The sequence below is a fragment of the Dermacentor andersoni genome, chromosome 8, assembly GCF_023375885.2.
Source record: "Dermacentor andersoni chromosome 8, qqDerAnde1_hic_scaffold, whole genome shotgun sequence".
Classification (NCBI taxonomy): domain Eukaryota; kingdom Metazoa; phylum Arthropoda; class Arachnida; order Ixodida; family Ixodidae; genus Dermacentor; species Dermacentor andersoni.
In genome coordinates, this window is record NC_092821.1 from 80040310 (window position 1) to 80064533 (window position 24224).

The 24224-nt window shown below is 45.6% G+C and overlaps 1 protein-coding gene across 1 annotated transcript in view; it reads right to left on the reverse strand.

Annotated features, from left to right (window-relative positions):
• The window catches only part of LOC126538746 (L-lactate oxidase-like), a 46315-nt gene extending 22506 nt beyond the window's left edge, over positions 1 to 23809 (reverse strand). The window contains exons 1-5 of the mRNA XM_050185482.3: positions 23499 to 23809; positions 7096 to 7273; positions 6107 to 6251; positions 4667 to 5088; positions 2520 to 2683 (exon numbers count right to left, since the gene is read on the reverse strand). Of these exons, the coding sequence (XP_050041439.3) occupies positions 2520 to 2683; positions 4667 to 5088; positions 6107 to 6251; positions 7096 to 7273; positions 23499 to 23700 (1111 nt within the window). The 5' untranslated portion in view covers positions 23701 to 23809. The remainder of the gene's footprint in view (positions 1 to 2519; positions 2684 to 4666; positions 5089 to 6106; positions 6252 to 7095; positions 7274 to 23498) is intronic.
• Positions 23810 to 24224: the final 415 nt, after the last annotated feature.

Genomic DNA, 24224 nt, shown 5'->3' on the forward strand with positions numbered 1-24224 from the left:
CCTCAGTGCAAACCATATTTTGCCAATCACAAATCTCAGCGAAAATTGTGATTTCGCGAGAAACAACCTCCGGCCTACATAAACGGACATTAGAATAATGATTCAAGTCTCCTAACCGGCGTTTCTTTAGGACGAATATTGGTACTCGCATATTTAATATCAGAATCTGCATTCAGGCCATTGTATTCGTAAAGCCACAGATACTAAGGACGTAACAGTGACGGTACGCCACACGTTGGACCGAACTGCAACAACACCAAGAACATCCTTAGCACCAAAGAAGCCTGCAGCTGTGAGCAACTGCAATCCATTATACGAATGCCATAGAAGAGGAGCCCGATATGATGAGGAGAATGGTCATAACGGGGCAAAGCCATCAGGAAGTAGACATCGTAGCGCCACATTAAAACTGGGCGCCAACAGGCTACACAGCTGAAATAACAACAGTTTTTTGTTAAGACGAACAATTTTGAACCAAAACCTTAATACAGGCTGGACCCGCAGTAATATGATGATTTTACATTTCTTTGCACCTCCTCTCTCGTGCTATTTCTAAATTTTCACAGAAATACTTCTACGTAGCGTGATCACACCGGATAATAACCGCATTTACGCCGGCATCCCCCGAGCATTAACGATCGTCACTTCGGTAGATGCGTCACATCAGGCACATCTAGCGAACTGGATTGCTGCTAGTAACACCTTGAAATAATATGCCGGACTGTAACAAATTCTAAGGCATTCCTGTGCTACGCAGTTCTTTCTGACGTAAAGTATACAACATAACATATTTTGGGGAGTCACGTTGCAGCCGAAGGTCTATTCTCCTTATTACGTTCAACATGGTTACCTATGCAGTAAGTGCCCTGCTCGTATTGCTTCAATACACCTTGGAGTGCAATTCGGCCTTATGCTGTGGCGCCCCTATTGATGCCACCAGCACCAACCATGGGATAACCAGTAGCAATCACCTGTTCGAGGGTACCGATGGCGAGTGGTCACCCAAATCTTTAAAAGATATTTCAAAAATAACTACGAAACTAAGAGTAATGGGATTTGGTTTGCATTGGCAAAGTCTACAGAAAGAGAAACAATAAAAATTAATGTTGGTGCTTTGTAGTTGCGGTTGCTCACATGAATGCTCCATCGACACGGCTACTCCTAGAGGAACTTGTCACTTGAGTACACCTGTGCAGCATACAGTAGGCTACGTGTATTTGTTAATCATGTCTTGCAATATTATTGAGTCAATTTCGGAGTCGTTGGACCTGTAAAACAGTTGATGGCAACCTAATCTGCTAGCCTCCAGCACCTCCACGCCATTACTCAAGGAATACGTGGTCTACTTCTTTCTGTACTAGAGTGCCAATATGCGAAACTGTAGTACCATGCCTAGTTCTCGTTCAATACCGCTTTCAATTAGTGCTGCTCTACACATCAACGGCCTTTTGAACCAAACTCTGACGCCAATGGTTGCTCCGCGTGTTGATAAAAAAACAGGTACTTTTCATACACTAAAGTCGATGAAGGCTAAAGCTTGTCCGCTCACGCCAAATTCATTGCATAACTTCACATTTTCATTCTAATGTGTTGTTACTTCCTATTGTTTTCGCCGACCAAACGCCTTTGGTTCCATTGCCTTAATTACCTCTACCTGAATTAGCTTCGCCTTAATTATCACAAACGGTCGCGTGAAAGGCAGTGGGTTCAAGGGGCTTAATTAACTGTATTCTATTTAATTGTGCCTTAATAATTAAGCATTTTAAAACACCATAGGTAGTGTGTTCTACTCTAGACCTTCACGATGTCAATTGGAATCCAACTTGAAGATATCACTGGTTCGCCCATATCTCCAAGTGGCTTCGACTCCCGCTAAAGGTTGTGGATTCGAGTGCCTTAATGAACTCTATGTTAATTACCTCGGCCATAATTCACTTCAGCTTAATTACGACCACAAGTAATGGGTTCACCTCTCGGCCGTCACGATGTCAGTTGGAATCCAAGTTGGAGATATATGGCCGGTTCGCCCATATCTCCATGTGGACGCGATCGTTTCACTCCCACCAAAGGTCGTTGCTACGAAGATCGCGGGTAGGAGAGCCCTAATTACCTCAATATTAACAACTCTGTCCGAATTAACCAAGTTAGTACAAAACGGCGTGAGTTCGACTGCAACCAAAAATCGTGGGTTCACGTGCCTCAACTCTGTCTTAATGAAAGGGGCCTTAATTCACCTTGCCGTAATTAACACAAAACGTCGTGGTTGCGACTCTCACAGGGTAGAGGGTTCGACCCCAAATTCTGGTGTCATTATGTTTGGCTGCCATAACGCTGGACAGCTAAATTTTCGCCCAATGAGCCGTGTACGGCTGTCGCCTTATAACCACGCATGTCAAAAAATGGTCAAACATCTTTTGTCCTGCCATGTCAGACATAACAACATGTCTTGCTCTTTCTGCAGACAACGTGAAAGGAAAATCTGTTTAGGCTATGCAGATGCTCGTGGCTGTTGCCCTTACCCGTCAAGACACCCTTGACAACAATGGGTAGAGTCGAGATGCTGCGCAACCACCGCAAGTCGTCCCACGTCGCAGAAGGTGATAGTAGGTTACCAACGAAATCCTCGCTTGAAGGGTCGAACGTGAATGATTTTCCTGGCCATGAGGCTTCCAGATTGGCGAAACTGTGCAAAACAGGTGCCTTGTATATTCCCCACAAGGTTTATTTGTGGCATACGTTAATCAATGTTCTACGGCTACGCAACTATGGAGCCAGAACTCCGTTTTGTTATATAACTTTATCAGGACAAGCACATACTGCAACTATCACATTTGGTGTACGGCTCAGGGCATCTCAAACTCTAGAAGATAATTAACAGCTGGGATGCACTCAACTATAAAATTTTAATAAATGTTGCCACGTGTGACATTCGGGCTCAGCGTTGTATATGACATTCTATGTCAAATGGCATACCTGCCAACGGTTCCCAATTTTCTATAAAGTTTAAAAATTTTGTCTCGTTGTACAACTTTACGTATCGTGATCGAAAGCGCACCAAAAATATTGTTTTCTATAAAGATTTATTAATCATTTACCAAATACATTTTTTGGAATTCTTTTCTTAATAACATAACACCAGAGGGACACATGGGGCGCTATACCGTAAAACTATTCCAAACTTTTCGATTCCGATTCCGTAATCAGCCCTCCGCGATTGGCAAAAAACTTCTTTGGACAACCCCCACTTGACCTGTCTGTCACGCGACGTCACGAAAAGCGCGATAGCTCCCCATCTGATATGACGTGTACACACTGATTATGCATAATATGACAGAAAAAAGGAATACAGTTATTTCTGATTCAACCCCTTTTCGCCATTAGCCCCCGGCTATTAGTCAAAATCTTTCTGGCTGCACCCACTTCACCTGCATGTCACGCGACGTCACAAAACCGCAAAAACAAGCCACGTCAAAATGACGTGTACACATTAAGGATGCATTAATATGCCGAACAAAACTGAATTTTGTTCTGAATAGCCGCAGGCTGCCCTGTTCCGAAAAGAATAAAAGATGGCTGCCGCCGATCGGGCGCTGGCTACTCGCACCTGTCGGAGAGCATGGGTTTATTTGAGTATAATAACGCTTCTTGCGTGGCCGTGTACCGTTTCCGAGCACTTTCGGCACGTTTACAACTTCATTCTGCCAACTCTTCTTTGCTGTGTATCCGTTTTAGCGTCATTCTTAAGCTACCGTTGCATGCCGCCGCGATTTTCGACCAGCCACCGCAAGCTAAGTAAAGGAAAGCGGACCAATCGCAGACGCCAGCACAACATCCTTCATCCGGTTATCGACTTTCAGTGCAGTGGCTCGGCCCTATCGAATCCCTCTCCACTTGAGCATGCTCCGCGCCTCTTGTCAGCCAATAAGATAAGACAAGCCGCTCAGTGTAGGCAATCTTATTCGTTTTTCAAACAAACAAAAGTGACCCTCTATGAACGAGGAGAGCGTTTGATTGGTCTGTTCAGACAACCCTGCGGGTCACCACCCGGTGCTTGCGTCGGCGGTTAAGCAAATTTGACGTCAAGAGATTGGAATGTAACCATATGGGAATAGTTTTACATTATAGGGCCCTTGGTTCGAGCAAGTTGATTCAGACAAGTTCCCATAGGAAGCAAAATCGGCAACAGCAGCTTTACTGTAAACGTCACCTCTGTTATCATAAAAAAATGTGACGCTTGTCAGTCTCAGATATTCAAACTTTGTTGCGGCTCGTAAAAGTGAAACCATGTTAATAAAATCATTTGTGTAACCAAAAATGCTGCGTTCTCACAGCAAATAACGGGAACGTGTAACGAATGATCCCCCCTAAGAAAACGGGAGCTTTGTCTGACTTGGTTGCTTTGCAAGCGTACGGTCGTGTTTCCTTTCACCTATTCGCGCTTGTTCTAAACAATAGAGCGCTATATGTAAATTGCGTAACTTGCGGCTAAACTGTGATTGAAACACTTCTCAAAAAAGCCTCTCAGTCCCATTGCATCCATTTGTTTCGCTCTTGTTTGCACAGTTTTTTCTTCTCATTCCTTAGCGGTGCTTGGCGAACCCCTGTGCTGAAATGCTAGGCCGCATGTGTCACCCTAATTTGGAAGACGCTAAAAGCAAGAGCTCACCTTAGGCCTTCCGGAAGGACAAACTTATTCATGCCGAGGCTTACGGCCTGTCCAGCGACAGGCGAGTCCGCAGTGACAACAACGGCAGCAAAGCCCTGGCGTTCAGCCCTCCTGACAAGGGACTCGGTCAGGGAGCGGTTGGCGAAGATGTAAGTCTGCTGCCATAGCAGGCAATCAGGCGCGTTGGCTCTGATGTCTTCCAACGACGTGGTGCTCATGGCGCTCACGATCATCAGCGTTCCCGCATCCCGTGCCGCTGCACCAGATAAAGTTGGAATTGGCTGCCTTCTGGACCGTTTACCACTTGCCCATGCGGGGCATTTCCGTCTTCGAAGCGAGCGGTTGTGCCGATAGGCGGACACTTCCATTGCTTGTATATTAGTGCCAAAACACATCAGCACGCCGTGGAACGGCGGATCCAGCTAACTCTTCTCCATACTGTGGCGACAGCCAAAATGTCTTGTGAGATACCATGGGCTGCACCGTCACGACTGCATTCCCCCTTGGTCAGCGCCAATTCAACGTGTGCATCCAGCACTATCCTTTCGGTAAGAAATCAATAGCTTTTAAGTAGGCTAGTGTTATCCTTTTTTGGATTTCCATATTATGGTCATTCGTCTTGAATAAAGTTTCCACAAAATGATTTCTCACATTGGCCAATACTGCCACGTTTGCCGGCGTGTGTAAAGGGTTGGCTAATTTTCTTCGGGGCAGGATTCTGCGACTGTTTGACGGCTACTAATTGTACCACAGTAGAAAAGAATGGTACTACTAACGCGACAAAGATATTTTGCAGTGTATTCTGTCTCTAGCAAAATTTTCGTTAGCCTGGTTTCAAGATGCGCAAAAAGCGATGTTCATGGAAGGCGAGCCGAGCGCCGAGAGAAACGAACACTCGTCCACACTTCATTAGGCGCTGTTTGTTTCCAAATATTAACATTAATTGTGTATCTTCAGTGCACACTAAGTACACATGGTAATCTCAAGTTCGAACGTACCTTTTAACGATGTATTTATATTCAAATGACGTAAAGGGGCTTCATCATGCTGGAACAGCTCGCACCTGAGCCTGTCATCTGTCATCTGAGCCTTTCAAAGAGCCTGCGCTGCCAAAGATCGCCATCAATAGCGAGGGCAGCCGGACTGCAACACAAGTATTCATAATACTGCCCAACGAGACCTTCAAAGCACGTCTGGTTCCTGAGCACCAGCGCAACGTCTCTTTTACACCTACACCTGAGCACCTGATCCGCCCGGTACATTTCCCCCAAAAGTAGGCGTAGAGTGTTTCAAGTTTAGCGCCGTTACAAAATAGCTCAAGTTATTTTCATGCCCTCCCTAAGACAATACAATCATAAAATTATTAGCATGGCTTTTAATTGGATGTTTTAGAGGTGTTCACGAAGCTAGTTAAGTGATTATTATCAACTTGCCTCTTGCAGTGCCCAACTCTCCGACCGGATCTGCAATCTGGTGAGCAGCTGATGGGGAGAAGCCGACAGGGAACGATATCCTGCGGCCTAACACGGTAGTAGCAGTGTTGATCTTCGACACGTCCACAAGGACCTTGGGTCTGAAACGAAGCCTGCATAGCAAGTTTTCAATTGTTTTGTCCAGTTTTCACATTTTCTTGAAATTGCTGCGTTTATTTTTACATCAGTTGTATTATAGAACCAATAAAACATATGTTAAAATTTTGAAGATATATAGTAGCGTAAATGGGTGCGAATCCACAAACATGGACAGCGAACAAATTAAGTGGATGGTTATGTCATTCACTATAAGAATTGAAAAAGCAGCATTCGAGTGAGCATAAGTAGGTGCTACCAAATTCCCTAGATGAGATTCGGCTATTGTGAACGCAAAAGGGTAGTTTTCATAGATTTGAAGAAACCTTCGAGCAATACCACCACCACAAAACAAGTTTGCTTTGTGATGCAAATATTGCCACATTGAACCAGGAAATGCCTATTATCTTCCACAAACGTACGCAACCAAGTAACACTTCTCACAGTGCGTAGAAAATCCTAATAATAGAGACCTTAGTTTCCATCAGAAAAAAGCTGCTTTGAGAGCATATATAAACAGACCTCATGGCATCTGCCTAGCAAAATTGCGTGCAACGATTACTTTGCTCGGATTAACGTTTCCAAGAAAGGTCATGCGTATTTTATTCAAAGCTGCATGAACAGGAGCAACTTCTAAACGTTTATGTCTATCATACTATTCGCTGCACTGTATAGCTCTGCTTAAACAACTGTTAATATTAGTAAGTAACAAATTATTAACTCGTACGCAAGGAATGGAACGAGAACATTCCAATTCAAACTACGGATTTCGGATATATTGTACCCTACGCATATCAGCATAATGTGGACGAGCGTGCGCGGGTGTGTTGTTATTAAATATACCGACTCAAAGATAGGCACCTCATGAACGCCGCGGTGTTCTCCCTGAGAGTTTGTTCCTGGTCCGCTCCACTGGCGATGTAGCTTCGTGTGGCATCGTCCAGATTGGCCTCTCCCAATCGCTGGATGTCCGCTAGGGTGACAGCGGTGTCGCCTCCTTCGACTTTCTCGGACTGTGCTCGGGCCCAGACGCCGCTCACTGCGGTAAGCGTGTTTGTTCAGAGAGCGCGGTCTCATCCATACGGGTTAGTTTTATCGGCGCGTGAATAATGCAGGCTCTATTCCCACAGTAGGTTATCCCTAGCCGCGAACCTTCCAGCTGATTGTATTTATTGGCTACTTACCGGCATTGATATATTGCCTACATTGTCTGAATGTTGTATGATTTACATAAAATGATTTATGATTTACACAATATGAAGTACGCGATGGTGGGGAAGGAAGACGGAGCTCCGGAATAATTTAAACAGCCTGTGGTTTTTTCACGTGCCCCGAATCTATATACCTGGGCACTTCTACGGGGAATTGGCGCAGCTACTTTATGTCTAGCAACAAAATTCTTTATCCGCTCATCCACCACAGCAAACAAAATTTAAAAAAAATGTGATGTCGTTTGAGAATGCATTATTTAATGTAGTAAATTGAAAAAAAGAATTGTATGACACTTATAAGGTAAAAATAATTATCTGATAGTACATAAAACATAGTTTATGTTAACTGATTACATCCTGACGTTCTCTTTTTTGTGTTTTACGCAAGTTTGTTTCAGCACGGCCGTGATGTACCCTTTCGAATTCGCACTACGTAGATTGACAGACGTCGGCATTCCCAGGCTCAGCATGTGCAAGCTGGCTTGACTGAGGCAAAATGTATAGCTTCATCGGACAGTCCAGAATAAAATTCGCAGCTGTTCAGCAAAAGATTTATTTAGGCAAGCCATTTTTTATTTGCTCGAGGAGATTCAATGTTTTACTATTTTTTTGTATTTATTCTGATATTTCTGGTTTATCATGCTTACTTTCGTTCTTTTTGTATGTTCTCGAGATGAAGTGGTATTGGGGTCAGTGCGACAGGTTTCCAGAACTTGTGCAAGACGTTCGCATTATTCTATTTCCATCTTTCACGATACGGCCACAGCACCTTCCTGTGCGACCTAACTCCAGCGTGGCATTCTAGATGACATTCAAATATGAAGCCTTCGAACGTCCCGATTCATTAGTTTTCGTGTAAATCAATATTTTGGTAAGAAGCGAAAACCAATTTTATTGGAGCCTATTTGCTTGCCAGGCACAATGGGGTGTTCTGAAGGTTCTCCCCAAGAAGGATTATCCATCCTAATGCTAAACCGTTTACTACAACGTACGTGACCAGTAAATTGACACAAAACCACGTACGAGATTTCAGTGATTTATTTGGCTTTGTACATTTCCAGTGCCGCTATAGAGTGTTTCATCGGGTGTGGAGGAAAGGGCGTGCGCGAGCCTTTCCTCCGCGCTGCTTGGATATCTCCGCGCTGCTTGGATATCTTGCCGTCGCGTACTGCAGAACCATTTCGAGATATTTTAGCTCCCTCGTCCCGAAATTCACCTTGATGCCACTTTCTAGCGGCACGACTATCGCCTCCAAAGCAAGCGAAGATGGGCTCAGGTGCAGGAAGCGCCAGAATAGAGCACGCTAGGGGCGTTTCTCCAGAGCGGCCTGGTGTCGGGTGCTCCTGAGATCTCACGAAACCATAGCTCGACGGCCTAAATAAACCGTGGCTACAGCGGGTACCTATTTGTGCCGCCTCCAACAAATTAGTGACCCGGATGACAGAGCTCAGCCATGCCAGTGCGACATCACCGACTTTGCCAAGGTGAGCGACATGGCATCACGCTTTCCGGCAGACGTCTCGTGGTTATTGGGTTTCGGAGAATTCTACATCGGCATACCGGTCATCTGGTTCATCAAGCTTGGCAGCCGCTTCCTTCTGCATGAAGTTTCAGGCTCCGTCTGTGTCCCAGGCTGTAGCTGTCATCCTACAGCCCGACTTATACGAGGACTTGCAGGCCGCCGTGCTTGCTCACTACGCCATCTCGAACTCTTAGTCACACCATCCTGCAGCCATTTCAGCCACCACGGCATTTTGCGTCTTATCATCTCGCATCGCCAGCAACCACCAGTCAGAACGCGCCAGTTGTACGTAGTCTCTACTGGTTCCGTCAGCCTCCTTGCCTTCTCAAAGGCAGCTGCGCGACGACTCTTTCCAAGGTATTGAGTGGGCCAAACACGAGCGCTTTCAGTCACTGTACGGCACGCCGCTCTTCTTGCTTGTACGTTCCGGAAAACTGTCCGCTTGGCGTTCGGGTGCGCCTCACTCATCACCGATTCCGAGCCTCTCCCACCAGCTTCATTGGGCGCTGATTTTCCTATCGTAGGCACGGAGGCGCGATGAATTCAGCGACCACGCAAGCAGCAGCAGGCGAGGCTTCCCATGTTCTCTGCTCACACCTTCCGTGGATGCATGACCTACCGAAGTTTTGCAGGAACAGCTCTGCCATGTGGTTTCTTCAGCTCGAGAGCCAACTCTACGTCAACAACATAAGCGACGAGTCCTTTCGCTCTTTACACGCAACTCCCGAACTGCCAGACCTTTTGTAGCTGTACACTTTCGGAGCTTCGACTTCTGCAGGCCTGGGGATCTACGAAAACCTGCGGCAGGTCGCGATTTCGCACTACGGTATCACTGTGACGGCACCTCGCTCACAACCTACCCTACCGGCGCTGCCTGGTACATCTCTCTAGGATTGCGTGAACCCGACACTAACAACGACGACACCACCTGCACATTTTACATGTACTTTATCCTTAGGCTTCATTTCCATCGCGCTTCGCACTAGGAGGAGAGCGCTGTAGGGGCGCGACTATCGCCTCCAATGCAGGCGAAGTAGAAGACGGCTCACGTGCTTGTAGCGCCTGAACAGAACACGCTTACGCGCTCGATCTGAGCGGCCGTGCTGTCAGCCGCTCCCGACACCCCGCGGCACCATGGCTGGCAGGCCTAAATACACCATGGCTGCGGCGGCTACCTCTTCGCGCCGCCTTCCAAAAGTTCGTGCAAGGTCGTCGCAGCTACACTGCGTAGGTTTTTGGTGCAGATGTGGCCGCAGTACACAGATATTTCTATTGGCTGCTCAAACAAGTGAGGCGCCTCATCAGCCACTGCGTGTGTGCGTGCACTCAACTATTTTGAGCAATATAGCTTTTTACTCGACAAAGAGCAGCGGCGTCTGTGAATTGCCAGCGTGAAAGGGAAAGTCTCGCTGCCTGATTGTTTAACGTGGGATCTAAAATACAAGAGCACTAAAGTGCAAGCTCAACCCAACGAAACCCCGACACAACTTATCGTTAGTCTTTGAAAAATATTTACTTCAGTCACGGACATCATTGTCAACCAATTCCAATCTTTATACTTAAAATCACTATGCTTCGTCTACGTTACCCTCCTGTGTGAGGCTGATGGTGTGGATCAACACAGCGGTCATTGTGGTTCGTAAACTGGCGTGGTACACATTAGTTTTGAGCCTCGGCATTGCCTGTTTGTCGTGAAACGCAATCATATACGAAAGGAATCCCGTAAAAAGAATGCTACTGCCATTTGAAAGTATGCGCTTTTCATAAAACGGGTGACTGCGTCGCAGAGGACTGGATGATTATGACCGAACAATAAAACAAATTGGTTTTCTCCTTCTTGCGGCTTGCAAAGTCTCAATCACACGCGCTCATAATGGTGTCTAGAAGGGGTGTTATGGACAAAGAGGTGGGAAGTGTGCGGTCCTGAGTGTACTAGTAAAGCATGAATGACCACGATATGGGGCATTAGCGCAGCTTCTTAAATGTGTCTTTTCGGATTGCCGCCATAGCGGGCAGTCGCAACGTGGAGTCTCCCGTTTATTGGCGTGTTCCGTCGTGTCAGGTTCTCTAGAAGAACTTTGATGTAACAAGACAGAAGTTATAACCGATACACCTTTCACATTAAACGAATTTCTTTAAACATGAGTGTAAGTTCGCTGCTGAAGGGACTAGCGCAAGAGTAGACACGGGACACAAAGGGGCGACATGGACAAGCGCTTGTGCTCTTCGCCTTTTTGTGTCCCGTGACTACTCTTGCACTAGTCACATCAGCAATGGAACACCTACTAGCCCGGTCTGACACCCTGTAAGTTCATGCCAGCCGTTGTTCTGGCCTGTTAAGTTCCTTTGGAAAAGTAATGTTGTTCAGGCTTCAGCAAACCAAAACAAAAATGTATATTGGACACACCGGCTCACTCAAACATGGTTGCGCATGCCACAATAACTATATGATTAATTGCCTGATCAAGTGATTAGCTATGGCAAGGTGGCATTTCCTCATAAAAGCAGAGACAAGGCAAGAGAAGGCCATTGCAGGGAATACTCTATTTGAAGTTTCACCGTGTTGCGTGAATGTGGCTGCACATGTGCTTTCTCCTACATGTGACTTTGAACTGTTTGTTGCACGAAGCTCATTATATACCAAAATTGATATGGAACCTTTCAAACTTCTCGACACTCTGTTTGCATGTGCGGGCGCTTGAGAAGTAGTAATTGAAGATACCTTCGCTCACCAACCACCGAACTTACGTGATATGAATAAAAAAGTGCCAGCCTTTAGGAATGGTTAACATTTATTCAGCGATTCAGAAAATGCCGCACGTGTCGGACCCGACCACTTGGCACTCTGGCGGCAGCGCTGTGGTTATATTAATGCGAGATAATTATTTGACTTATTCTGTGACCTCACTGGCGTCAGAAAGACGCCAAAGGAAAGCCGTGGCAGAAACACGGCACAGGAAATACGTAATATTCATCCAACAAAAGAAAAGTGGACACGTTGAGGAGGCGATCCTCTGCCCCACCTCCTCTGCTACCTCTCCGTAGCCTAGCGTGCTAACCAATGCTCCAACGTTGCACTCCGCCGCCGTTGTAACAGGCGACAGTGATGAATATCTTCGAGGATGTGCACCTGATGGGAATCTGCGTGGGGGGCTGTTCACTAGATGGCACATGATAGGAGTGAAGCCACTGTTGGCACCATGCAGCCTTCATCATCCCAAGTTTTATCGCTCTCGTTTGCATCATCAGGCGATACACCAGAGCGTGGTCGGAGCGGCCAGTTTACTGCCCACGATGGACAAGACCATCGCAAGCCAGTCAAACGTGCAAAGCGAGCTGTAGCAGCGAAACTACGTTCACAGCCCAAGTACTCGACAACACGAACGCCAGAGCAAGTGGCTGCGCAGCGAGAGTGGTTAGCTCCAGCGGCTGCAAGGAGGCATTTCGCCGCAACGCTAAACTCAGTGACATAACTCGTCGGCACGCTCAGCGACAAGTAATGCTCTCGAATTTACAGATCATATGAATTGCTTAGGTGCCCTCACAGTTTTTTCTTGCAGAGTTCATTTCATTATTTGCATCTGTTCGTTTTGGAACTGCTTCGTATTGTAACAGGCAATGCTCCAACACTCTAATTTGTCGGTGGCGTCCAACATGCAAATGATATAAGTTATAGCGCCAAAACGCTGGTTTCTTTCCGACGCGCTTCCCGAAATCGTTGCTATTGTAGGGCGACCTCAGTGCCGACACCAGGGCCGCCGCTGCTTGCATAATGGGCTCCTACGATCCGCGACCGCCAATGCTTCCACCTCCATTTCAGCAACAGTACTCTTGTCTACAATGGTAAAACAGTCAATTTAGTTGGCATACCTTGCGGGGAAAATAAGCAAGGGCTAACGCCGCAATAATAGCAGACATATTCATGCCACATACTGGGGTTGTGCGCTATGCAGAAGTAACAGATCTCTAAACAAGCATCTACCACTGCTTCGGGCGCTCGCGCAGTCTGCCAGTAAGTTTGTCGCCCACTCGGCAGGTGTGATTCACACTGCATAATATGGTGTTAATACTAACATAAACTATCCTACTCGTGGGCGGATATCGTTCCCAATAAACGTAGTAGCCGCACAAAGTATTCAGAGCTAGAAATTTGAGTGCGCGTCAGAGTAAAGAGCATAACCTAGTCCGCAGCAAAACGATCCCCGCGCTGTTACAGTCATCCCATATGCTTCTTCACTACTGATTATTCTTAGAACAAAACGTTTTGCTATTTTACTCTAATTACTGTTTCCTTTCACGTCATCTCGAGCTCTGAGGCGTCCTCTCTGCTGTTTCATCTTCTCCACCAACTGACTTCCTGTTCATTCGCCCTCATGTCTTCTTCGCTCTGCACGTTGGGATCTTTCCATCGAGACGAAGAGGGGGAGGTGAGTGTTTGAAGGCAGAGGGATTCGAAGGAAAGAGGCAAGTGCGTAAAAGTATGTGCGTGCAGCGTCAAGTTGCAAAACATGGAACGTACAGCAGTGCAAGTAGATTCTCTTGTGTTGTTTGTGTTGCAGAAATATTTTGCGGGCTTCTTGAGCTGACCAGTACTTGAGAGACTTAAGATACAATGCGCCACTTTACACACGACCAGGTAAGGCTCTCGAAAGCGTGAAATAAAATTTTTAGCACGACCTGTTGAGCGGAGTTTGCGCCAGCAATGGACTAGATCCCCTGGCTGATAAGGGCGAAACGCGGCACCACTTCTGTGGCGCTCTTGGTAGCGAACATAGGCAGTTCGATGTCGCCGTCGAGTCTCCTGTGGGAGGCGAGCGGCTAGTTCCGGTGGATTTGGGGTTCGCTCTTACGGCAATCTGCCTTGTCTCCAAGGGAAACAAAGGGGTGCGCCCGTAGGCGCGAGAGGAAGGAGACGTCTGTGTTGTTTCCTGTATAGGTGTGTTTATGAGAAAAAAAAAGCATTGGCTACAAATTATTTCTCATTTGTATGAGAAGATTTTACATAACAGGGCAAGATGTTTGCCAGCAATTCGTTAACACTTTTGACGAGGCCCTTGCTATGAGGGTTGTTCACCCATCTACTAGAACGCCGTACACCTAACGAAGGCACATCGTGTGTAAACGTGCTCGATAAGCTGCCACTGTCAGAGACGACATGTCGAGGGACGTCATGACGGGAGACTAATTGTTGCTTTAGGAAGTCCGCGAAGTGCTGAGCAGGTATGTAAACAACAGCGTCATCCTCGACCCATCTCAATCAATGACCTATTGCGTGGAATGCCTAACTGCTACCTATGCGAATTTTCAGAAATGGGCTGACATGCTCAATACCTGCGATTTCAAAACGTAACTAAGGTGACCTCGGAAGTGGTATGCCTTGGAATGGTAGTATTGCGGCGATCGAGGGCACCCTCTGGTATTCGCGAGTCCCGCAGTACGCTACGTGGTGCTTCGTGTAATAGCTCAAGTTTCGCCACTAGAGCAATTTAAAAATCTTAGCATAGGTCTTTGCGCAGCACAGATGTCTCGAAGAGAGTGAATTGTTTAGCTTCTCCAAGACTCGAGCCCGCAGAGAGCGCCGAGCGACTGGGAGATATATAGGTGGTTCAAAATGTAGCCACATCATGAGGAGCAGCAATTCAGTTCATGGTGTATTTGTATTTTTGTAAATGTTGGAGGACTTTCTCAGTTTATGGTAGCGAGAGCGCGAATAGTCATTATGTTCCTCTGCCGTGAGCACTCGAAGGATGCGGAAAAATTCAAGGCCCTTCTTTTGAGCAATCCTCGAATCCTAAATGGCCGCCACACAGACGACTTGCTGGACCAGCAAGTTGTCATCTTGGTGGATGGCGCCTCGACGATGAGCGAGCGCAAATCTATGCTCTATTAGCTGCAGAAATCACCGTGGCACATCTAACGTAAAATTCTTGGCTGATTGTAGCCACACCTGAACCCTAAGACCCATTGCAACACAGAAGTGGGCGCCTCAGAGGCCAACTGCAAGAAAATTTTCAATCGCGTAAAAATCCTAGTTTCAGATAATTTGGCATGCAGTAGCCTCTGTGCGAAATCCCACACTTGAAGTACAGGTAAAGCCGTCAGAAAGAGCTCGCAAAAATTGATTTTTTTTACACCAAAACAGAAAAATTCTCTAGGGATGAGGACAGTATACCCTGGCAAGAAGACGCCATCGTTCAGTGCACGAGAGAGTTTACACTCCACCACATCTAGCAACACAGAAATTTGACAGATGTACATTTACCCTAGAAATGTTTTGCCGGAAGTAAGTTGAAGAATAAACTGAGCTGCCTTCCACTCTGTGAAGAAGGATGACCAGCGAAGCTGTGTGTGTGGGCCCCTTAATGGCGAACGGCACCTACGCCGCGAGTGTGTGCGGCATTTCACTATCTTCGGGATTGGCCCACGTTTGAGGATGTTTAACGCCTGCTTCACATCCGCCGTGGGCCCGTACAGCATTGCAGCATCTTCGGTATCGGCTCACGTAATGACGTTTTATTCTAGCAGGGCCGCGTCAATTACGGCGCGTACTCAACGGCACGAACGCAGGTGGCGCCTGACGGGGACGCCGGAGGAGAAGGCACGAGTTGTATGTCGACACACGGACACGATCCTGGGCGAACTAGCCCTTAACAGCTTCCCTGTGAAAAAAAGACGCTGCTACTATCGCCCGGCATAAGTGACGTGCAGTAAAGAATGTGAAAAACCGGGGCCCGTGCTGTCTGATTTCGTTTCTTTTATCCCTTGTATTCTCTTCCGGTGTATCAGCGAACTAGTGCCGCACGCATGCTAGCTAGCCACAGAGTTGGTATCATTTGTTAGCTGCTTCGTGCGCTCTGACAACGCTGTCGCGCGCCCGCGATGTTCTTTGAATGCGAAGCATTCTTCGAGTCCAGTCGGTTTACCCTGTCAGGTTGTCTACGTTCAACAGCGGAGCTTCGATGCGTTCTAACTCCGCTTTAAGAGCACATTGGGTCGGCCAAGCTAAACGTGTGGTGCAGTCCAGCTTAACGCAGACGCGATCCATGCGTGGCGCCGTTACGCTGCATAGGCAAAAAATGGACGCTCTATAGTCAAGCGTGTCTGGTGCGGAAATACAGCATGTCCTATCCCACGCCGGAAGAACGGAAACATGGTGCATCGCGCACTGTCTTGGCTGACCAGCAGCGTGCTGTTCGGGTTCACTGAATCGAGCGTGTTGCGTCTGCGCCTTCGACAAAAAAAGAATCGCTGGCTCCACGCGCACTGGTCCACTAGCGCAGCGGGAACAACTGATCGCTGCACTGCTGCGGATCACGTTTCAAGCGAAGAGTAAAATTTTAGCAATCTTTTAGCGACCGCAGGGAGAGGCATTCCTCCTACAGTTGACATAAAATTTGGCTGATGATGATGATGACTAACCTTACGTTAGCTCGCGAACCCGTCAAGATGTCTGATTTCAAGCACAAAATGTTATTTGTGAACGCTAGCATAGGCACCATTACTCCTTTCTCAATTGCTCTCACCACCACATATTTAGTGTAGCCTCAAAGATATATATCTTTCATTATTGCTGCATTCCACTTACCTTTCAATTTTAGATTTTCTTAGTGAATCTTTTTTTTTTCGTTTATGCATATACCTACATATTTATATTACAATTGTAGTGCCTTGCTGTTGATTGCATACAACGTCAGTGCTGGAATCTTCATTAAACATTATAAACCGACATTCTTGTGTGCTAGATTTATAGCCTTAGTTTGTCACTGCATCGCCACAGATATTTGCAAATATCCGGAAATACCTTGCATTGCCTGCAAGTAGCACTTCGTCGTGTCCATGAATCAGCCCAGTAAACCCCTGCTACAAGCTTTGCCCATTACAGATGTTAGATGTCCCCTCTGGACACAGCATGCAGCGACGTTGCCACATAGACGATGTGTGGCCTCTGAGATCTGTGCCGCAGTGTAGAAACATTGAGAATTATTCTCTTTGCGGCCAACGCGCATTTATGAAACAGCACTACAACGCCAGAATTCTGAACTCGTGTGAAACGGGTTCGATTCCGCCCAGCACGTGGATAAAATCTTTAATGGTATTTCTTTTTTGAAGAGCGACGTGAAAGACGTTACATACATACATACATACATACATACATACATACATACATACATACATACATACATACATACATACATACATACATACATACATACATACATTATTCATACATATACACACACACACATACATACATACATACATACATACATACATACATACATACATACATACATACATACATACATATGTATGCATGTCCATGAATCAGCCCAGTAACCCCCTGCTACACGCTTTGCCCATTACAGATGTTAGAAGGCCCCTCTGGACACAGCATCCAGCGACGTCGCCACATAGACCATGTGTGGCCTCTGAGATCTGTGCCACTGTATGGACGCACTGAGAATTATGGTCTTTGCGGCCAACGCGCATTTGTGAATGTATGCATGAATCCACGCGCGCACGCACGCACGCACGCATGCGCACACGCACACACGCACACACACACACACACGCACACACACATACACACACACACACACATGCTAAAGCGGCTACAAGTCTCCTATTTATGTGAATCCCATCACAACGCCATCTGTTCAGGATTCGTGGACACAAATTAGCTTTTCGTCGCTGCGATGCCGCAAAAGAATGCGCAAACGGCGCCGGAAGCATTGTCGGCGCTATTCTCGGATTTTCACCACGTAGAGGAGCTCGCTGCAGCCAGTTGCCTGGGCGTCCAATCGGTCGTCGTTCGTCTCTAGCGCTAGCGATGGTAGGTCGCTGGTCTTTGTCAGACACAATGATAAGAGGCCCGCAGAGGCGATCAACCCGCTCGCGCAAAGAAACAAAACGATGTGGGAAAGATCACGTGAGCAGTTCCCTTGCTGTACCCAGACTCGGTATCGAAGCTCGAAAGGTCAATTTTTGTTTACGATTACCGTAAAAACCGCTGTTTTCCAAGTGGCACAAATTGACTTTGCTACCCGCAACGTTCGCCTCTATTACTATCATTGAAACCTTGGCGTTATAACTAGGAAATGAAATGTAAATAGCGAACATCAGGTAACTGGCGAATGGACAGCAATGGCTGTTCAAGCATCTAATATTGACCCGGACTAAAGATAAGAACATTGTGAGATCCCCGGCATATGATATAAAAATGATGGCACAAATTAGGCATTGTCGTAAGCGAAACCCTATTTTGTATTTATTCCAACAGTTTCGAGAGTGTAACCCTTTTCGTCGGGGCCGTGTCAAACTAATGGGGTAACAAACTTTGAAACTGCCCTGACGATGGCAGTTCTACTATTCAAACTGCTGGCATAAATAAACGTGGGGTTTCCATTTACTACAACGCCTCCATTGTGTCATCATTTCTTCAATATGACAACAGGCCGATTGATCTCCTAGTTTCTGATGTATTCAGCCTATGTAAGATTCCTACGTAGCTTCAAGCTGATAGCAGCTGTAATACAGCCAAGAGCTAGGTTTCATGGGAGACCTTGACACCCAAGGTATCTCTCTTCCTTTTCCTTATTTCTCGGTGTCTGCTTCCTGGAAGCTCTCACGCAGGCGACCGGAACGCGATAACCGTGACTGGATGTTCTATTGCACTTCCTTGTTTCGCTCACACACAGAGAATGTTGCAGGTATTTTTCCCAAACTAAAGTCAAAGTCTATAGCAGTTACCGGTGTTTCTGTCCAATTTGTGAACATCTTTTAATGCTAGGGTCATCATCCTGTTGTACATTACTTGCTTCTTTTTTTAACATACAGAAAGCCTTTGGCTAACTTTGAACACGCCAGAAGATAGTTTGCTAAATGCACCGAATTCTTCTAATAAATTAAAATTAAAAAAGGACTCTCGAAGTCTTCATTTGTCCCATTCATGTGTTTCACATGGCCGAGGAGAACAGTGCCAGATGGAGAACAGACAAAGCTGCCAGCTAAGAAAAATACAGCAAACTATAGCATACAGACAGATAACAGACCCATGTATATCACATGGTCCCATTTTGAGAATCTAAAGTATGCCGAGAATGTGCTTTTTATTGCATAGAACACGTATGGCCTGCGCACATGTTGTATTGAGCCGCAAGCAGAATGATGCGGCAACACACACCATGATTTCTGCTTGTAAGTGTTTTCACTATATTAGCGTCATTAAAAAGATGCCACCCATACTTTGTGCCTATGCTTATATGTAGGCGCATTGCCGGAGCCCTTAGACTGGTGCTGTTGTATCGGCGCTACCAAAGTGACATTTACACTACGTTAATATCGGTTGCTGACTTGATATTCCGTTTCATTTCCTTCGAACTCTGCAGATTGCAGAAGGAGAAAAGAATACTACCGAAGTGCGTTTCCATAATGAAGAATCAAGCACTGAAATGTTTCGAACTTTTATAGATAATTGCAATTGATATTAGAAATATAGTGCTAAGGTCTAGTTAGTGCGCATGATTTATCATCTGGGGCTGTGATTTCTTCACATAACAAGAGCAAGAGGGTTGAACAGAGCGCAGGGTCTTGATTTTTAGCAAAAACGACACAATTCCAACAACAGATGAATAAAATGTATGTAGGTATAAAGAGAAGTAGCTACCTTCTATTGAAACGCATATTAATGTTCCTGTGAGATGTGACAGCCATGGTTGAAGGAATATTCTGCAACCACTACCGTTTTCAAGTTTTGCAGCAAATAACTATCCGGGGCTGGGTTACACAAACACATAAGATAATTGACCCAGCGCGAGCCACCACCATAGATGAATTTGAAGATTATCGCACCAGTAACGCAGATGTGCGCCGTGCTGTCAGCAGTTGCCATATTGACTTTTCTTCAACCTTGGTCTCCTTATTGCTTTATTAGGAATACGGCGCTTATCCTAAGTTTAGTTAAAATTTATATTTCTTTTTAAGTTCAATTTTAGAAAACTAGTTCGCATCTCTTATACGTTTCATTACTTGATTATTTCTTAGCTTTATATTGTTCTTCCTAGTTACTGTACTTCTCCAAACGTGGTGGAGCACCTGCGATTTGCAGTTAACTGCTGCTGCTACACATAGAAATTAACGAAACACTTTGTATACTTTAACGCCTTCTTCTGTCTGCATTTACTTTAGAAACTGCAGAAGCAACTCCGCGAAAGAAAAGCAAGCAGGTAATCCAGCGTACTATCAAAATAAACAGAGAACCTTTTCTCGCTTTCATGCCTCGAAATGTGCTAGCAAGCTTGGAGTATGGCAAAGATATAATATAATATGTACTTTTACGCCAAGCATATATGATATTGGGTTAGGTTTTTGGATGTGAAGCTAAGACGCAGGTAAGATTGATTGCAGTGCTGACATCAAAGTAATTTGAAGCAGAGTCTATTGCTGGGCCTGTTCGTACATACTTTTAGAAACGATGTAACCCAGCCTTTAAGAGGCAAACACCAGACGCAGACACCACTCTCCTGGTGTTTGCGTCTTAAAGGCTGGGTTCCATCGTTTCTAAATGTAATTTTGAGATGAACGCGCATTTTTGATGGTGGCAGTATTGCTTAAATGTAAGTAATGTTTCGGTGCGTTGTACGCTTGGAGATGAAAAACGTACTTCCTTGACCACTGCAAATGCGTGTCATTTATAACAGCCTAACTGGGCTTTTCTTTCTTGAGGGCGCACCACCACAGTTTCTAAGAGCATTTGTAGTTTTTCAGATGATGCCGAGGGCGGCTATATTATTTAACTGATCATCAGGTTTACTGATATTCCAGACTCAAGCACTCTCGTGTGAAGCTAGCTTAGCAGGGCTCTTTGAGGAACTATTAGATATTGCGTGGAATGTCATTGGCTTGAATGAGGTTAGAAGAATTGATGAGGCTCACGTAAGGCTGACTAACGGCCACGTCATCTGCTATAAAGAACTCCCAGATATAAAAGAATACGGGGTATGATTCCTAACCCATGGGGACATAGCGGGCAACATTGATGAGTTCTACAGCAATAATGACAGGGTATCAGTAGTCGTAATAAAACTAAATAGGAGGTATAGAATAAATCTAGTACAAGCCTATTTATTTATGTATTTGAAGTGCCTTACAGGCCCGTAGGGCATTGTGTAAAGGGGGGTGGGGGGGGGCGAAAAATTCCCACAGTGTATACACAACCAGATGAAAAAGAAAAAAAAAGTACAATACATTGTAAATAAAATTTGTGCACGTAATAGCAGTAAAGAAGAGGGGATTAAGCAATGCGGAAATAACGACTACAAATATGGTCCATAGCATTAAGGCACACGATAACACAAAGCTCATGGAGCATGAATAAGTGGCAATTCATCAAGCGCAGTCTAACCTCCATTCACGATGATGATAAATAGAACAGTTTTATGAAGATGTTGAATGAGCGATCAGAACAGTGCAAACTGAGGTTAAGGTAGCCATGGGCGAATGCATTGCAAAGTGGGGAAAAAGCAGGCTGGTGAGCAAGCAGTTGGCACCTATGGCGTCGATTCTACGCAGACTGTAGGAGAGATGTTGGTACAATTCGTGGAAAGGAATAAGCTGAAAATAATGTACAATTTTTTCAGGAATCGTAGGAACAAAAAGTGGACCTGTAAAAGCCCTTATGGTGAACGAGGAAATGAAATAGATTTAATATATTTTGAAATTCCCCGCAGAGTGCAATGTCTATAAGTGTTGAGTATGGTAAAATGAAGTGCCCATACGTCAGTGAGCAGTAGGAATAACCTCAATATGAAGAGAGGAAAAGTGAAATTGGTCAAGAAGAAGCAGGCCAACCTAGACGCAGTAAGCGTAAAAGCCGACCGATTCAGGCTGGTGTTTGCAAGCATACATGCAGCCTTAAAATAGAGAGATCAAGATGACATGACGCTAATGAATGAAACCGTAAATTGGCTGGCTTTAGAAGCAGCACTCGAAGTGGGAGGTAAGGCACCGAGTCAACCAGTGAGTAAGCTCTCCCAAGTAAGGAAGGACCTAATAAAGAAACAACAAATAATGAAAGTGTCCAACTCAGGAGATGAGATCGAATCGGCACAACTCTCAAAATGGATCAACACAGCGATAGTAAGAGATATTCGGAATTATAAGGTGAGGAAGCCTGAGGAACCAGTAAAAAAATAGATGCAGCGTCAAATCAGTGAGAAGAAAAATTGGCACAGGACAAGCCGAGATGTGTGCAGCTAAAGATAAACAGAGTAATATTACCAGCAATTTCGTAAGTTTAGCAAAATCAGCAGAAGAACTCTATACTGACCTCTACAGTACTCAGAGCAGCCACAATACCTCCATTCGAAGTAATAATGAAGAGGTTGCGGAGGTTCCTACTATAACTGGCGATGAAGATAGAAGGGCCTTGAAGACATTGAAATAGGGAAAAGCACTAGGAGAAGATAGAACAACAGTCGATTATTCTGCAAAAATTAAGGAGACATCATGCTTGGCAAGGTTGTAGCCATTTATGCGACATGTCTCACAACTTCATGTGTGCCAGATAATTGGAAGGATGCGAACATTATACTAATCTATAAAAAAGATAGACTTCAACGAATTGAAAATGTAGTCCCGTTAGCTGACCTCCCGTATTGTATAAAATATTCACGAAGACAATTTCCTAACAGAATATAGGCAAAACTTGACTTCAGTCAACCGAGAGAACATGCTGGTTTCAGGAAGAGATACCGTAGAATGGATCACACCCACGTCATGAATAAGATCATTGAGAAATCTCCAGAGTACAATCAGCCTCTCTATATGGCGTTCATAGACTGCTAAAATGCATTTCATTCAGTAGACATACCGTAATCTGTAGTAATCCGTGATCCGACAAACTAGCAGAGGCAATACGTAATCAAGCTGTACAGAAGGCTTCCGTGAATACTTGCGAAATATCTACGAAGATTTCACAGCCACCTTGGTCCTTCACAAGAAAGATATTAAGCTGCCTATCAAGAAAGCGGCCAGCCAAGGAGACGCAATCTCCTCAATGCTATTCACTGCATGCTTGGAAGAAGTATTCAAGCAATTAAACTGCCAACAGCGAATATCTCAACAGCCTTCGCTTTGCAGATGTCATTGCCCTGGTCAGCAACACGGGGGTCGAGTTACAACAAATGATTGAGGACCTTAACAAAGAGAAATGTAGGAGTGGGGTTGAAGCATAATATGCCGAAAACAAAGGTAATGACAAATGGCCTGGCAAGGGAACAAGAGTTCAGGATCGCCAGTCAGACTCTAGAGTCTGTGAAGCAACACGTTTACCTAGGTTAATTACTCACAGGGGACTCTTAATATGAGAAGGAAAGTTAGAGGAGAATAAATATGGGTTAGAGTGCATACGGCAGGCGTCTCTCGCATCGTTTGTTTATTGCCTGCCGGACAGGGTTGTAAACATTAACACCAGATTTCTTTCTAACGCATAGAGAAATATTTATTTCAAACGTACGAACCCACACACTTACATTGTGATAGGCTGAGAGCAACGAGCAGTACGACCACATCATGATTGGACGCGTGCTGTAACATGCTTGTAGGGACCATGCCCCCTCGTCGGTGACACAGTACTCCTAAACAAAAGAAAAATGGAACAGAACACGCACAAAGTGAGTGGGCATTAAATACTGTCAACCTGTATTTCCGAAAATGATAAAAATGATTAGACATACCGAATAGACTAGCGCAAAAAAAAAAAACTTGGGGACGCTTAAGCTTCGCCTTCAAGAGTGGAACACGATACAGTTATCGCACCCCATTGGCACCGCCCGCTCATTCGCTCGCCACGCTCTTGAGTCACACAACGAAAAAACGTGCGCCTGAGCAAGCGGAACGAACCAGAGAACTCGGTGTCTCGGAGGGAGAAACGATCTACGCGAGCCAAATGTCGTGATCGACACAGACAGCCGGGCCGCGATGTGCCACGAAGGCCGACGCGATCATGGGGCTGACGCCTCGATGGGATCGTCCTCTATCTCGCTTGGGAGCACCACGAAGACGCATGACTCCTCGCCAGCATCACGGCACACATCGCCAGGGACGCTTTCCCACCAGACGCGCTACGGCGCAGTGATCACGTCAAAGGCGTCCCGCATCGGACGCTTCACCTAGGAATCGCGCTGTGAGCGGAAAAAGGAGTCGCGTCACCTAAACACGAGGGTTCGAGTGACGCACGCTGGAACTTGGAAGGGGAG